Here is an 11,860-nt window from a genome sequence, read left to right as displayed (position 1 = left end):
TCATTTTGTTTACAATGGCACCACTTTCGTAATATTCACTGAACAATACTTTTCTTAAACAGAAACCCCAATTTTTTATTACACCGCCTTTTTCTACTAATTAATTTGAACAACTTTTGTCTGAAACATTTTTTTATTTGCCTAATATTTTTTGACACATTTGAAGAAAAACTTGACAACTTTTTCAATATTTTATTTGCGATATCTCGCTACCTATTTGTCGGAAGAAAAATTGATATTAAACTTTTTTGCTCTATTTAATCTCAAGAATATGTTGTTACAACAGCGCCCTGACTTTTATTAACTTACTGACTTTCGGAAATCTCAAAATCATCAAATTAACGAAAGTCAGAGAAAAAATTGCTTTAAAGACTATTTAGCGTGAAATAGAAAAAATGTGCAAAATGTTGATTCGTTATTAATTTTAAGTAAGTTGAGTCAGTTCGTTGGGAACAAAGAAAGAAATCAATAAATATATTTTAATATATTTTAATCTTATTTTAATATTTTATTATCCCATTATTCTATAATATCAAAGGCTTTTGCGTATACATGCACACTTAAAAATTATAAATTGAATATTATAAATTAAAGTCTACCATATAGAGCAATATCAATGATTCGTATTTACGGGCTCGCGTTAAAATTAATTGATAACTTTTAAAGAGCATAACAAGATATTAATTTAAGTAACGTTTCAACGAATCGGGCGGATATGTTTATAAATCTACGATATATCAAAATATATCGTACACACAGCTTTCTGGTTCCTTCTTCATACACTTCTTGATTTTCGCAGTCGGTCAGCGGCTTGACGTAACAAGTCACTTATATGGGAGCTTTCCTTCGGATGTACCAACTTGTGCGACAACCGCATATCTATGAAAAATGATTTTCAGAGATCAGTACTCGTGAGAAATATATCAGTGGAACGGAAGAAAAAGAAATGTACTCACTTAACTGGTGGATGCAACCTGATGGCTTGTTCGCTGTTCAATCACATCCCAGTCTGCGTCCTACAAAAGTGATAACAATTCAATAGGATCGATGTGGCCCAATATGCATCTATGTATCTGCAATATATCTTTTACGTATATCGAACCTAATCTGAAATAATATACTCATATAACAAGCGTAATATGCATGCACATGTAACATGTATAACACCAAAGGCTTGTAAGATTCCTTGATTTATTTTCTTAACTGTAATAATTGTTTCGCCTTTTCTTACAGTACTTACAATCAGATTTGTTGTGGTATTAAGATATTGGCAAAGATTCTGCCTTCGCTGGACGGATCAATCATCAGATTTCCTTTTGCTGGCTGGATCAATCATCATTTTCGTCTTTGGCTGGATTATTTCTGTTATGAATTAATCCTTTGGAACATTTCAACAAACGTATCTCTCAAAGCTGAAACAAAAACATTAATCGGAGAAAAGAATTGATCCAATATCTAAAATTATAATGCTAGCGTAGATAGCATAATATGTTTGTATTTCATATTCATGCATCTTTAAGACATAAATAATATACATTGGTACAGGTTTAGAATATTAGCTACTTATCTGACACTTGTCCATCCTTCATTTTACTTCTTTCTATCGTCTTCTTTGCGTGCTTCCATCGTCTCCTACAGGTTTTATTTTGCAATTGGCGATGACAAATTCCAATTCGAAGAATGAATCCGCAACAAATTGAGTTATATTTATCTAGGCATGACACAAAACTGAGAATTCACTTTTGTTCATTTATATAATATCTTCCTGGAAAAATATATACTTTGTATTGCATATTCATGCATCTTTAAGACATAAATAATATACATTGGTACAGGTTTAGAATATTAGCTACTTATCTGACACTTGTCCATCCTTCATTTTACTTCTTTCTATCCTCTCCTTTGCATGCTTCCATCGTCTCCTAGAGGTTTTATTTTCCAGTTGGCGATGACAAATTCCAATTCGAAGAATGAAACCGCAACAAATTGAGTTATATTTATCTAGGCATGACACAAAACTGAGAATTCACTTTTGTTCATTCATATAATAATATCTTCCTGCAAAAATATATACTTTGTATTGCATATTCATGCATCTTTAAAGCATCGTCTACAATGGCAGTGAGCAGTAAGAAGTAAGCGTGAACAGTAAGAAATGGACCAACCACAATTGATTATTTTTGTCATAATCGACTGTGATTAGTTTATTTCTTATCGCTTACGCTTACTTATTACTGCTTACTGCCATTGTAGATGTACGCTTAAAGGCTCGTCTACATTAGCTGTAAGAGTAAGGCTGTAAGGTTGCAAGACACTAAATGAAATATTTTCATTCGCTGACGGCTTACATTACAGCCTTACAGCCTTACTCTTATAGCTATTATAGACGAGCCTTTAAGACATAAATAATATACATTGGTACAGGTTTAGAATATTAGCTACTTATCTGACACTTGTCCATCCTTCATTTTACTTCTTTCTATCCTCTCCTTTGCATGCTTCCATCGTCTCCTACGGGTTTTATTTTCCAGTTGGCGATGACAAATTCCAATTTGAAGAATGAAACCTCAACAAATTGAGTTATATTTATCTAGGCACGACACAAAACTGAGAATTCGCTTTTGTTTATTTATATAATAATATCTTCCTAGAAAATATATACTCTCTCTCTCTGGCTGTGATATATTAGTGAGTGATTATTGTTGCTCAGTACTTTTATTTTATTTTTACAAAAGTCATAAAATTACAAAGCAACAGTAATTTGTCACTCGCCGATTTATTATAGAATCAGTATTAATTTTTTATAAGGATAATTTATCCATATTTCTTTTTTATTTATATCATATAAGTTTTTTCACCTTGTTATTATTTGACTTTTATTTATTTTCATTTTAACTACACATCACATCACAATATATTTACACATGTACGTTTTATTTACTTTTTCAGTTTACTACTCCAGCAGTGTAAAACTTAAGCGTCGTCTACAATGACAGTAAGCAGTAAGAAGTCTGTGCTCTAGCCCTAAAGCGTCGTCTACAATGGCAGTAAGCAGTAAGAAGTAAGCGTAAGCGGTAAGAAATAAACCAATCACAGTCGATTATGACAAAAATAATCAACTGTGATTGGTTTATTTCTTACCGCTTACGCTTACTTCTTACTGCTTACTGCCATTGTAGACGACGCTTAAGAAATGAATCAACCACAGTTAATTATTTTTGTCATAATCGATTGTGCTCTGGCCCTATTTCTTACCGCTTACTCTTACGTCTTACTATTTTCTGCCATTGTAGACGACACTTTAGGGCCAGAGCACAGACTTCTGCATAACGCATGTATGCTGTAGAACTCCGGCAAATGCTGCAGTGACCAATCTGAAGACTGGCGCATGCCGGAGCCGCAGCAGGACCTGCACCTGTTTCCTGATTGGTCATTGCAGCATTTGTCGGAGCTCTACCGCATATATGGAATCTAAGGCTGTGTTCCAAAATTCACTGCCAGTACTGAAAATATATGGTTTGTGTCGCGTATATTTTGTAGATTTTCAGTGCTAGCAGTGAATATTGGAACGCAGCCTAAGCTCTAAACCAGCGGCATAGCGGTGCTTGTTTTTGTGCTGGATTGCTTGCTGGATGAAAATACTGCGTTCGCGATTGGTACATTTCCGAAGATGGATGAAAATGCACCAATCAGAACGCAGTATTTTCATCCAGCAAGCAATCCAGCACGAAAACAAGCACCGTGTGCCGCTGGTTTTACTAATTCGCAGAAATTAAAATTGTGTTGTCCAGGGGGTTTTCGTTCGTACCAGCATTTTCCCATCTAGTTTTCGACAAAATGTCGTGTAACTTGCGTTCTCGCAGATCGCAGACGAACGACGCGATACGCGAGGTGCAACGCGTGATATTCAATGAGCGTTGCGTGTCGAAGAAACTCATTGGATATCACGCATGCATGTCACATATAGGGTGCGTTCGGGGAGAGCACTGCAAACGCTAACGCTACCAAATACTACAAACTCTGTTCAGAGAGCTAATAATGCCGTGTTCCAAAATTCACCGCCAGCACTGAAAAGTTATAGTTTACGTGACACAAACTATATATTTTCAGTACTGGCGGTGAATTGTGGAACATGGCATAAGTCGGTAGTATTTTAGCAGTAATATGAAAAGAGAATGGGGCAAAATAAAAGAAACGCAGTGTTAGCTATTTTGACACATACAGTGCGTGATTTATTAGAAACATCATCGTCTTCCGATAGCGATAAAGAATTAGAATCAATTACAAGGTGTATAAGAAAACGTAAAAACGTGCCCAGATTGGAGAATTATGTTCAGCTAAAGTGCCAGCACTTTAGTGACCAGCAATTTAAGGCTCATTTTAGGTATTGCAATATGAACAGTAATATCAAACATATTAGTTGACTTACTTAAAGATGTAACATAATAATTAATTAATGCATGATTTAGAATATCTCCTGCAACATTTGACCACATTTTATCCATCATTGAGCCAAATTTACATAGAGAAAGAGTCGGAACACCAATGATTGATCCACACATAAACAATTTTTATCAGCATTGTGAAGATTAGCCACAGCAGATTCTTTCAGGTAACATTATACCCAGATAGCCAAACCTGAGCGAACAAATTCCGCGCAAGAGTTGACATCAAGTGTTGATGGCTGGAACTGATATGTCAGGATATTGTGAAGGATCATCTTCAAGTGAACGCTTTAATACAAGTAAATATATATATATATATGTGTAATTCTATCTCATAAACTATGAGATATAACCTCAATCTCAACTTTAAATTAACATCAATTCTGGAAAAAGAAGGAAAGAAGAAGAGAAAATTAACATCATGTTTTACAATAATAAATAGTAGGATCATATTTACAATAATAAATAATATGTTAGGAATTATATTCTGATAAGCCAAATAACAAATCACCATGTATTTTCTGTTAAGGACATATAACAATGCACTGGGCTGTTGAAAGCATTAGACGAATTCAATACCGAAGGTACGACCAAAATTGCGGTGTTAGAATCCTCCATAGAGCGATTAGCATCTGTTGCTGAAACCGAACCAAATGAGAAGAAGAAAACTGAGTTGTTGTCCATCGTTGAGAGCTATAAGGAGCAATTAAATATGTTCTTGGTGGTCTTTCGCAAGGCTAATGTCGTTAGCACTTGTGTCATAGATAAATTAGCTAGGGAGAATCTGCTCTTCTTGCCAGAGGAGTGGCAAAATGCTCTTCGTAAACGACGAGACAAATAGAGTTTGATAGATTCTTCTAGCCAAATCACAGACAAATTATTCAGCATCGTAAGGCATCTAGCTGAGACAACTCAGAGAAGTGCTCATATATATTGGACATATTGTGTACGTACTATATTTTTGAATTATTTCATAAAAATATTGAATTTATTAGATATCTATCATGCAGAATGAAGCAGCTATTATCCTATCTTGAATTCTTGAACATATGAGATGTGAGAATAGAAAAATATTTAACAGAAAATACATGGTACTGAAACAATTGTCTTATAGCAGTAAAGTTTTATTTTCTAAGTAAACTAAGCTTTAAAATCTAAATCCTTTATCATTTTTTCCTAAGTTATTTTTAAATAAAATGTTTTAATTAAAAATGTAATAAAATTTATTAAAATGTTTTTTTGTATCATAACTGATTTTGAATCATTCTTTATTATAGGTGATTGTATTTCTTTTAATAACTGTTATCGAAAAATAAACTCAGAAACAGCATTCCATTAAAAAAAACAAAGATGACCTTCAAATCTTGAGAATCATTTGAAAAAAGCGTTACCGCCGCAAGGATTACTTCTGCACCATGTAATTTCTCTCTTTGTTAGATAAATTATTATTTATTATTATCGTCTCACTATATATTGTCTGTTTAAGAATAATTATTACGATTCTACCGATTTTGCTGTTGTTTCAGTAACATCCTCTGACAAGGTTGATAACACGAGAAACGAGCTGGAACATCAAGAGCAAGTGATAGTGCAATCGGGAAAGCTCTTAGGAAAATATGGTAAATGCGAAGTCACTGATGAAGTATTACTTGCATTGGCCTTCGCGTTCTTCTTCGCCTGCGTGTTTTACATTTCACAAAAGAGACTGTTCTGAAAGCCCTTTGTATGTGATATTAATGAAATGGATTGATCATTTACGATGATATTGCGATTGTAACATATTGCGCAGGAACTCTCACGATAAATGACATAAAGAATGTATGTACTATTTAAGAGGAGAAATCGGGTGAGTTTTTACAAGTATTTTAATGGCTTTACGCGTGTGTGGATAAATTGCTCGTTAATCTCTGAAGGACGTTTTTATTCAGTCACCAAATCTTATTAAATAAACTCAACTGGTTGTATATAATGGTATCCTGTAAGAAGATAAAATATTTATTAAATTTCAAAATGTATACACGTTTCTACTATTCATTATCACTAAAATAACGATGTCGCATCGCGAGACGCTATGGAAATTAATTGCTCGTACATTTTTACAACCGCTTATGAATTCCTCTCTGGTGACTATTCCGTCTCTGTCTGTGTCCATCTCCTTGAAGAACTTGTCCACTTGGATGTTAACTGCGGGCTGGATGGTCTGCGCGTCCTGCACCATCTCATAAATCGCGGATATTATGACCAATATTTCTCGCTTCGTGATGCAACCGTCTCCATAAAAATCGTAGAATCTAATGAAAAGTAGGTCCAGAGAGTATTTCGCATGTTATGACCTTCGAGATTATTGACTTCAATAGTATCAGTGATCAAATATTTAATAAATATCCAATAATCAAGTAAAATTTCTATTGCGACTAATATTAACATTTTTAAATATCACTTTTTAACTTTGAACATTATTCCGAGGAAAAATGATTATATATATAAATTTTCTCTGCACAGCCATCATTAAACAGCAAGAAAAAGGTAAAGTACAAAGTGGTCAGTCTGTGCCCGAAGAAGTTACAGAAAATGAAACCGAACTTCTTAACTGACACGAAATAAAAATCTTTCAGGTTGCGCTCGAAAATGAACCTGGAATCAGACAGTCCGTTACTAACAGCGATTACTGCTCATCCAAATATCCAAGAGAGCTGATCGACCATGCCGTTCACGATCGATGCTGTAAAAGACGAAGATCGCTGAAGCGATCGTCACCGTCCTTATCGAAACTGTGGAAGACGATTTGCGTGTATCTGGTTGGGTCGCCCATAGGAATAGTTTTTGGCGTATGCTGGTTTCAAATCGCTAGGCGTCGCACTGTTTGCGCAACATCTCCGCCGGCGGACCGTATAGTCGTCAGTCCCGAAAAGACGGGACTCTGCTGAAAATATTTGAGCGAACGTTAATTTAGAACGCGATGTCGTGAACTTCTCGCGAAGAAATAAAAAAGAGATCTTTCCTTCTAAGTATTCTCTTGACGCGTGAAAAATTGGTCGCAAGTTTTGATACTTTTTTTGTAATCTTTTCTCGTAAGTTCTTGTAGTATGTAACGATTACCGTGCGCGTGTTAGCTCGTTTCATGTAGTGAAAAGTAAAAATAAGAATTCTGAATAATTTTGTATACTAATATTTCTTTCGTAGTCATAACATAAAAACTTATGCAATGTGACTTAACCCTTTCGTGTCTGACTTTTTTCTAGAAATAATCTGTGTCTAATTCACGTCTTACTAAAGGTTTTTAGAATTGCTGATTATGAATTTATAGTCAAAATTTCAAAATTCAGAATAGTACCTATAGTTGTAAAATATTTATATAGAAATTATATAGAATATACAAGTCAATATGTCCGCATATATTTCATTTCTCACCTTTCGTTTACATGTAAATAACGATAATTACAAATATCGTGATCTTATATGAATATATATTTATATGGAATGGACTCTATGTGTACAAAAATTGGCTTACCTCTTAGTAATGATGAGTAACAGTTGATTTGGAGACGGAATGACATACAGTATATAACACGGTCGCGCACCGAAAAATCAACTGTTACTTATCGTTACTAAGAAATAAGCCATTTTTTTACACAGAGCTTATTCTACCGCTTCCTATGTACTCATTTGCTTATATATTTTCATTAATTACGGAGTAAATATTAAGAAAATTACAAAATGATATATAATTTTTCTAATGCATGTTATGTTGCATGTTACATTTCATTTTATTAAGATAATATTACAGTTATATATCCGTGTTTGCTGGGTATGTTATATAACCAAAGATATATTTCTTTTTTTTATTCACTAGCAGAACTTGCAACAGCAGCAGTATTAGTAGCAACAAGAGCAGCAGCGTCACCAGCAGCACCAGTAACAGCATCAGTAGCAGCAGCGGCAGCGGCGGCGTCTGCGACGGAGGGGCGTCCGCGGCAGCGGCGGCGCTGGGACGTCGATGGTAACGGGGTGTAGGCGGTGGCCGCGGCGGCCGCGGCGGCGGCAGCGGGGGCGGGGCGTCCACGGCAACGCGGCCTGGTTATACGCTCGTAAATGAGAGCTGCATGGCAAAAAAATAAGATCCAGTTTATTTGAATCCTTGCGCCGCACGGAGGATCGCAAATGGATCTTTGCGAGCAATCGACGACCCTCCTATTTTTCATGTTCTGTAATGTGTAAAATAAGATAATACATTGAATTATACTTATGTCGTTGTCGACGCTCGGCTCTTTCCCTACTACAATCTCGACGGGGCATCATTCTTGACAGTATCAACTTCCTTGACGTCGTGATGAGAGAGCCAGTGCATTTCTAGCATCCGCTGTTGTGTTGTCCTTCGAGAATTCACTATTTCAGTGCTATCGGTGACGAAATTATAATTTAAATCAAACGATTCCAATTCAAGTGCGCACAAATTACAGGGTCTCTGTTGAGGGCAATAGTTCATTACATATGATCCGTGGTCACAATTACTACCCTCGTATAATGAGCCGCACTCACCGTCGTGTCGGTGATGCACGCTCGCTGTTAACGCATTATTCAAGAGAGACACATTTTAATATATGTCCGTGGCACTTTGTTATTAATATATGAAAATTGTTTAGCACAAACACACTAATCATATGTGTCACAATGTCCGACGTATATAATTTCCGAACGTAGCGCACTACTTGGAAGAGACAGTCTTTCACCGTCCGATAATACCCCCCTGATGAGCTGATGAAGACAGTCAGCCAGCGGGAGATTTCTTGCTCTATTAACAATGGTACAAACAGATCCAATTTTACGGCATATGAAATCCTAATGTCCAGGCGGTCCTCTATAGTTCGATGCTCCACGGCGCAATGATAATTCTCCCATTGGTTTTTGTTGGGTTCCAAATTGTCCACTTCGGGCAGAGCGATGATAGCACTGGTGGAACTTTTATGATTCATGATGCACGGCTTGATGATGTGGATGTTGCGAACGTTGCGGATTGAATGATGCTACGACGAGTGAATCTGTTATGAGGGACTGTTCACGAGGTATTGTTCAGTGTCACTATTTGTGCCGCCTTTTTTCAGATTAGGAAATAATCAGTTGATATACGCAGTGTGTGCCATCGATATCTAAACCGGTACCTAAACCTAAACCTAAACCTAAACAACCCAGCAACACACACAATATTACATATAACGTGCATGTTAGTTTTAATTACTCAACAATATAATTGTTACATATGTGTTATATAACAGTTATATTGTTGAGTAGGAAATTACAACTAACATGCACGTTACATATAATATTGTATTTGCTAGGAATATTACAGTGGTTTCTCTTGACAATTATAGGAATCTTGTATGAGTGGTAAATAAATAAATGAGTAAATAAATGAGTTTTGCATGAAATCGTCGAGTTTTCGTGCATTTGAAATATGTTTGCCATATTTCTGAGTACTACATTCAAAGATATTGTGAAGAATGTCGGGCATTATTAATGTTATATAATTATTCAATCCGTTACACAATAATAATAATGCTCGGTACTCTGCAGAATATTCGTAAACGTATTCAGAGATACATCAAAAGCGTTTTGGAATAACGAATATTTTCAGATTTTGGCCAGCATCTGTTACTTTTCTATTGAAATGCATAGTGCTCGGAAATACTAATTTAACAATCGCGAAATAAGATAAAAAGTAGAGAGATATGTACAAATGTGAACAATATATTTTATTTATCAACCGGAAGATTTAGGATGTCGTAAAGCATAGGTTGAGATAAAATTTTATGACCGGTGAAAAAAATAGTAACGGGTTATTACTGCAGTTTCCAATTTTATAACTAGAACGAAGGACACACATTTGGCGAAACTTTCCCATACATAAACTCTGAACAAAGACTACTAAGACTGGACAAAGACTGTAGATTTTCACAATTTAGTGCACTGTTACCTATTGTTAAATGTTTTCCGAATCGCCTTTGATCTGGCGCAACGGCTGTTCGTTAGATGTGCCGACTCCGTTTCCATCGTTATACAAAGTGTCTTAAAGATACCGAAACCTCCTCCGGATAACTTTGCAGGATTAAGTTTTTATGAAAAATTTTAAATACAAATGTGGTAGAAAATCGAGTAACGGACTTGATGGTGATCTTGAATTTGACCTCGGCCATGACTTTAAAGATCATTTGCAGGTCAACTTGCGTTTTTTAGATGGTAATCCATATTTTTTATTACAGTTTTTTCTACCAATTAATTTGAACAACTTTTGTCTAAAACATTTTTCCATTTAGCTAATATTTTTCTAGATATCGAAGGAAAACTTGATAACTTTTTCTCATATTTAACTTACGATATTTCGCTGACTATTTGTCAGAAGAAAAAGTGGTACTAGACTTTCTTGCTTTATTTAGTCTCAAGAATATATATTGTTACAATAGCGCCCTGATTTTTGTTAATTTGATGACTGAAATTTCCAAAAGTCAGAAAGATAACAAAAGTCAGGGCGCTGTTGTAAGAATATATTCTTGAGACTAAACAGAGCAAAAAAGTCTAGTACTACTTTTTCTTCCGACAAATAGCGAGATATCGTAAGTTAAATATGAGAAAAAGTTACCAAGTTTTCCTCAAATATCTGAAAAAATATTAGGCAAATAAGAAAATATTTTAGTAGAAAAGTTGTTCAAATTAATTGGTGGAAAAAGACGATGTAATAAAAAATTCGAGATTTCATTTAAGATTTTTATATTCATCTTGACTGGGTTTTTCCCGAGGTCATCTCGAGTTTATAGCAATTCGTAATAGCAAAAGTTTATAGCCTCAAATTTATACACTCAAACGCAAAAAACCCGGTACACTAAAAATTTGGGAAAAAATTACAAAATTTCAAATGATCATAACTTGGTAAATAATGAAGATACAAATATGCGCAGAAATGCAAAATGAAGCTTGAAACGTCCTCTTTAAGAATATCTGAATGGCAATTATGCTCGGCCATTTTTTTCAAAATGGCGGGTGATAAAGTGAGAGGATGCAAAATTGATAATCAAAGGTCCGTGTTTGCGATGGCGCATGGTGTGCATCAGGTATCGCAGCGTAATGGGACCAAATGCACATGAAAGTATAGAGTGTTATCTTTAAAATGCTACTTTACCGAGCTCGATGTGATCATTTTTCACTGAGTTGTTCCAAATTTTGCTAAAAATGCGGTTTTCTTGTTAAATTTGCATAATTCAGTGAATAAGTATCGCATCAAGCTATATAACGAAGTATTTTAAAGAAAACATTCTATACTTTTAGGTACTTTTCGTCCCATTGAGCTGCGACACTTACTTTGTTCCATGCGCCGTCGCACGCTCGAACCTTTTTTTAGCAACTTTTCATGTTCTCCTTTTTAT

At 35.2% G+C, this 11,860-nt stretch overlaps 1 protein-coding gene and 1 long non-coding RNA gene across 10 annotated transcripts; one reads left to right on the top strand and one right to left on the bottom strand.

Annotated features, from left to right (window-relative positions):
• Positions 1-664: 664 nt before the first annotated feature.
• Positions 665-1,438, bottom strand: LOC112590468 (uncharacterized). The gene is made up of 3 exons (XR_003114224.1): positions 1,241-1,438; positions 957-1,107; positions 665-879 (listed from the first exon to the last, which is right to left on the bottom strand). It is a non-coding gene; the product is annotated as an uncharacterized LOC112590468 (long non-coding RNA).
• Positions 1,439-4,153: 2,715 nt separating this feature from the next.
• LOC105180891 (uncharacterized) lies at positions 4,154-8,676 on the top strand. 9 transcript variants are annotated; one of them, XM_025306981.1, is made up of 7 exons: positions 4,683-4,744; positions 4,975-5,391; positions 5,723-5,862; positions 5,972-6,291; positions 6,948-6,971; positions 7,061-7,273; positions 8,302-8,676. In XM_025306981.1, exons 4-7 carry the CDS (start codon positions 6,262-6,264, stop codon positions 8,323-8,325), a joined length of 291 nt encoding a protein of 96 aa, XP_025162766.1. In that variant the 5' UTR covers positions 4,683-4,744; positions 4,975-5,391; positions 5,723-5,862; positions 5,972-6,261; the 3' UTR covers positions 8,326-8,676. The 9 variants fall into 9 exon arrangements, with proteins under 9 accessions (XP_025162764.1, XP_025162768.1, XP_025162767.1 ...); XM_025306980.1 differs by having other exon boundaries at positions 8,299-8,676; XM_025306979.1 differs by lacking the exons at positions 4,975-5,391; positions 5,723-5,862; positions 8,302-8,676 and adding exons at positions 4,154-4,384; positions 6,608-6,746 and having other exon boundaries at positions 4,470-4,744; positions 5,972-6,064; positions 7,061-7,101.
• The last annotated feature ends 3,184 nt before the right edge of the window (positions 8,677-11,860 follow it).

Source organism: Harpegnathos saltator, unplaced genomic scaffold (genome assembly GCF_003227715.2).
Source record: "Harpegnathos saltator strain DR-91 unplaced genomic scaffold, Hsal_v8.6 scaffold823, whole genome shotgun sequence".
NCBI classification, from domain to species: domain Eukaryota; kingdom Metazoa; phylum Arthropoda; class Insecta; order Hymenoptera; family Formicidae; genus Harpegnathos; species Harpegnathos saltator.
The sequence above is the reverse complement of the archived record's forward strand: the minus strand, read 5'-3'. Positions and strand labels throughout refer to the sequence as shown.